The sequence below is a fragment of the Aphanomyces astaci genome (genome assembly GCF_000520075.1).
Source record: "Aphanomyces astaci strain APO3 unplaced genomic scaffold supercont1.1, whole genome shotgun sequence".
Taxonomy (NCBI): Eukaryota; Oomycota; class Saprolegniomycetes; order Saprolegniales; family Verrucalvaceae; genus Aphanomyces; species Aphanomyces astaci.
Genome location: NW_009798264.1, coordinates 2,610,528 through 2,612,907, shown reverse-complemented (window position 1 = coordinate 2,612,907; position 2,380 = coordinate 2,610,528). Strand labels below are relative to the sequence as shown.

Genomic DNA, 2,380 nt, shown 5'->3' with positions numbered 1-2,380 from the left:
TATGAAGAATTAAAGGTCGTTGATTCGTTCAAATCATGGTGTACCATTGTCGAGGGATAGATGCACAATAGTTGGGGATAATTCATGCGAAACAAATAGTTTCGTCAGAGTTTCGTAATCCCAACCAATCTAATTCGAAGTATCTTGCTCATTGTATGTGGCCAAACCATCGCGTAAGAAGTCCGACAGTGTCGGGCGTCACAGGAGTCGCCTCTGGATAATGGGTTTCGTGGAATTTTCGTAACCCCAACCAATTCACTTGGTCACGGCAGGCATCACAGCTTCGTGCTTGAATCTCATTCGCGCTCCCGGGGATCCAAGTCTATGATGGCATCCCTTGGCAACTTGGCAACTTGCCAACGAGGTCTGTATGACCGACATGAACAAGGAATGCTGACATATAACGTTATGTTTTGAAATGAGCTTAGTATATGTTGAGGAGCCCGGGCTCCTTGAACTCCCTTGTTCGGAAATAGATGCCCCAACTCAATGTGGCAGTGACGGCAAATATCTACGGCGGCTGTACGTGGTCATGATGGGCTAATTCACGTGGGACGCGCGTCCAACGGATCAAGACCTGACCAGAAACTTCCACTGCGACATGATTGCTATGCTGGCTGCTGCCAACGACCCGGCCGTGGTGGCGGAAGCCTCGGCGCTCTTCCACGCTGCATTTCCGCCCCGGCATCACTCTCGGCCAACTTGCGCTCGGTCGTGTACAGCATCCGCGTGCGCACATCGTCCAAGCCCAACGCTGCGTTTGCGCACCTCCTCCAGGCGTACGAAACCAGCGACTTTATCGATGAAAAGCTGCATGTGCTGGGCGCGCTGGGCCGGTTTCCATCTGTGAAGCTCAAGACACGTTCGTTGGAGTGGGCCGTGGCGGGAGGTGTCCGCAGCCAGAACATCCACAGCGTGTTCGGCAGTGTCGCAGCCGACAGATCGACTGTCGCATCGGAGTATGTGCAAGCCAATTGGGACGCTTTGAGCGCACAGTATTCGCAGATCGTCGTGGGGCGCATCCTGTGTGTGCCCATCGCAAACTTCCAGACGGAACAAGCCGTCACGGCGGTCGAAGTGTTCTTGGTCGGCCGCCCCAAGGTGCGTTTGCCCGCCCACTGGCGTAGTTCCTTGAAAACATCCGCACAGGGGCTGCCATGTACGCCCGTGATGTGACACCGTTGGCGGCGTGGATCCAAACGCTGTGATAACAAGGATGTAGTTGTGGTCCAGTTGTGTAATACTACTCGGAGGGTGTAGTACTCGTAGTGCTGCGACGTTGCAAGACACCATGTTGCGGTAAATAACCAGTTTTGGGGTTAGTACATAGTACAGTGTAGTTGACCAATGGACGTATAAGGAGGATGTTCTTCTATCAAGGTGGACTGAATTTGGAGCTGGTTCGTACATACTAGGTACTCGAGTAGTAAGTACACACTGCGCAGTTAGTTTGCGGATGGGGACGATGGCTAGTATCCCCCCGTGCTGTTAGGGTTACACTAAGCTTAGTACTTCGATAATGTTATGTTATTACTAGTAGTAGTTGCAACTGTCTATGCTGTTAGCAATTACTTCGAAGTACTTGAATGAAGTATTAACAGGCAGGCCAGCAGAGGATGACATATTTTGGTCATACAGTACTATGATTTTCAAACTTCGTCCACAGAGCTCAGTAAGTCACAGAGATTTCGGAATGTGTCCTTGCCTATTCGGCCATCTTCACATGCCATTTGCACGCTTTCGGAGGCCGGAACAACCGCGAAAACTTGCATGGCGCATGGGCCCTCGATGGATTCAACGGCCTTCCCTGCGCGTGTCATTGGACACATTTTGGTTCTTTCTTCCAATGGAACGCCAGTAAAAATGTCAGTAACGTTTTTGCATACTTGCAGAACTCAAAATGGATTAGTCAGATATTCTAAAATAATCAATTATCATATATATTGTTAATAACCACTCTGGCCTTTTCCGGTCGAAAGGCTGCTCCCATAGTAGCTCAAATCTGATTTACATCAGAGTACGCATTAAAATGCGTACTTTCGTATTGATAAAACTACTGTACTCGGACATCACATCTGCACTTTGTTCCGATTACTCTCCAATCCAGGAAGTAAATCCCCATTGTCCCAAGCTCGTTGGGATAGAACAACGAGGCTAAATCATTGAGAAGCAGCTTCAACCAAGTTGAATGATATCCTCCCACAAGATAGGGCGATGCTTCACTTGCCGCCATTGTCCCGTTGTTGACTCCGAGGACGCATGCAAATGCGCTTTAAATCATTTGGTCTTGGACATTCACAGAGAGCTTCGTCAACAACCAAAGCAAACCACACGTTTTGGAGGTATTTATTTCTACGTGTCTTAATCTGAATGCCTTTCA

General features: G+C 49.0%; 1 protein-coding gene across 1 annotated transcript; it reads left to right on the top strand.

Annotated features, from left to right (window-relative positions):
* Nucleotides 1-327: 327 nt before the first annotated feature.
* Nucleotides 328-1,208, top strand: H257_00918 (hypothetical protein; the record flags this gene model as incomplete). The annotated part of the gene is made up of 4 exons (XM_009823852.1): nt 328-364; nt 477-529; nt 586-1,101; nt 1,128-1,208. 4 exons carry the CDS (start codon nt 328-330, stop codon nt 1,206-1,208), a joined length of 687 nt encoding a protein of 228 aa, XP_009822154.1.
* Nucleotides 1,209-2,380: the final 1,172 nt, after the last annotated feature.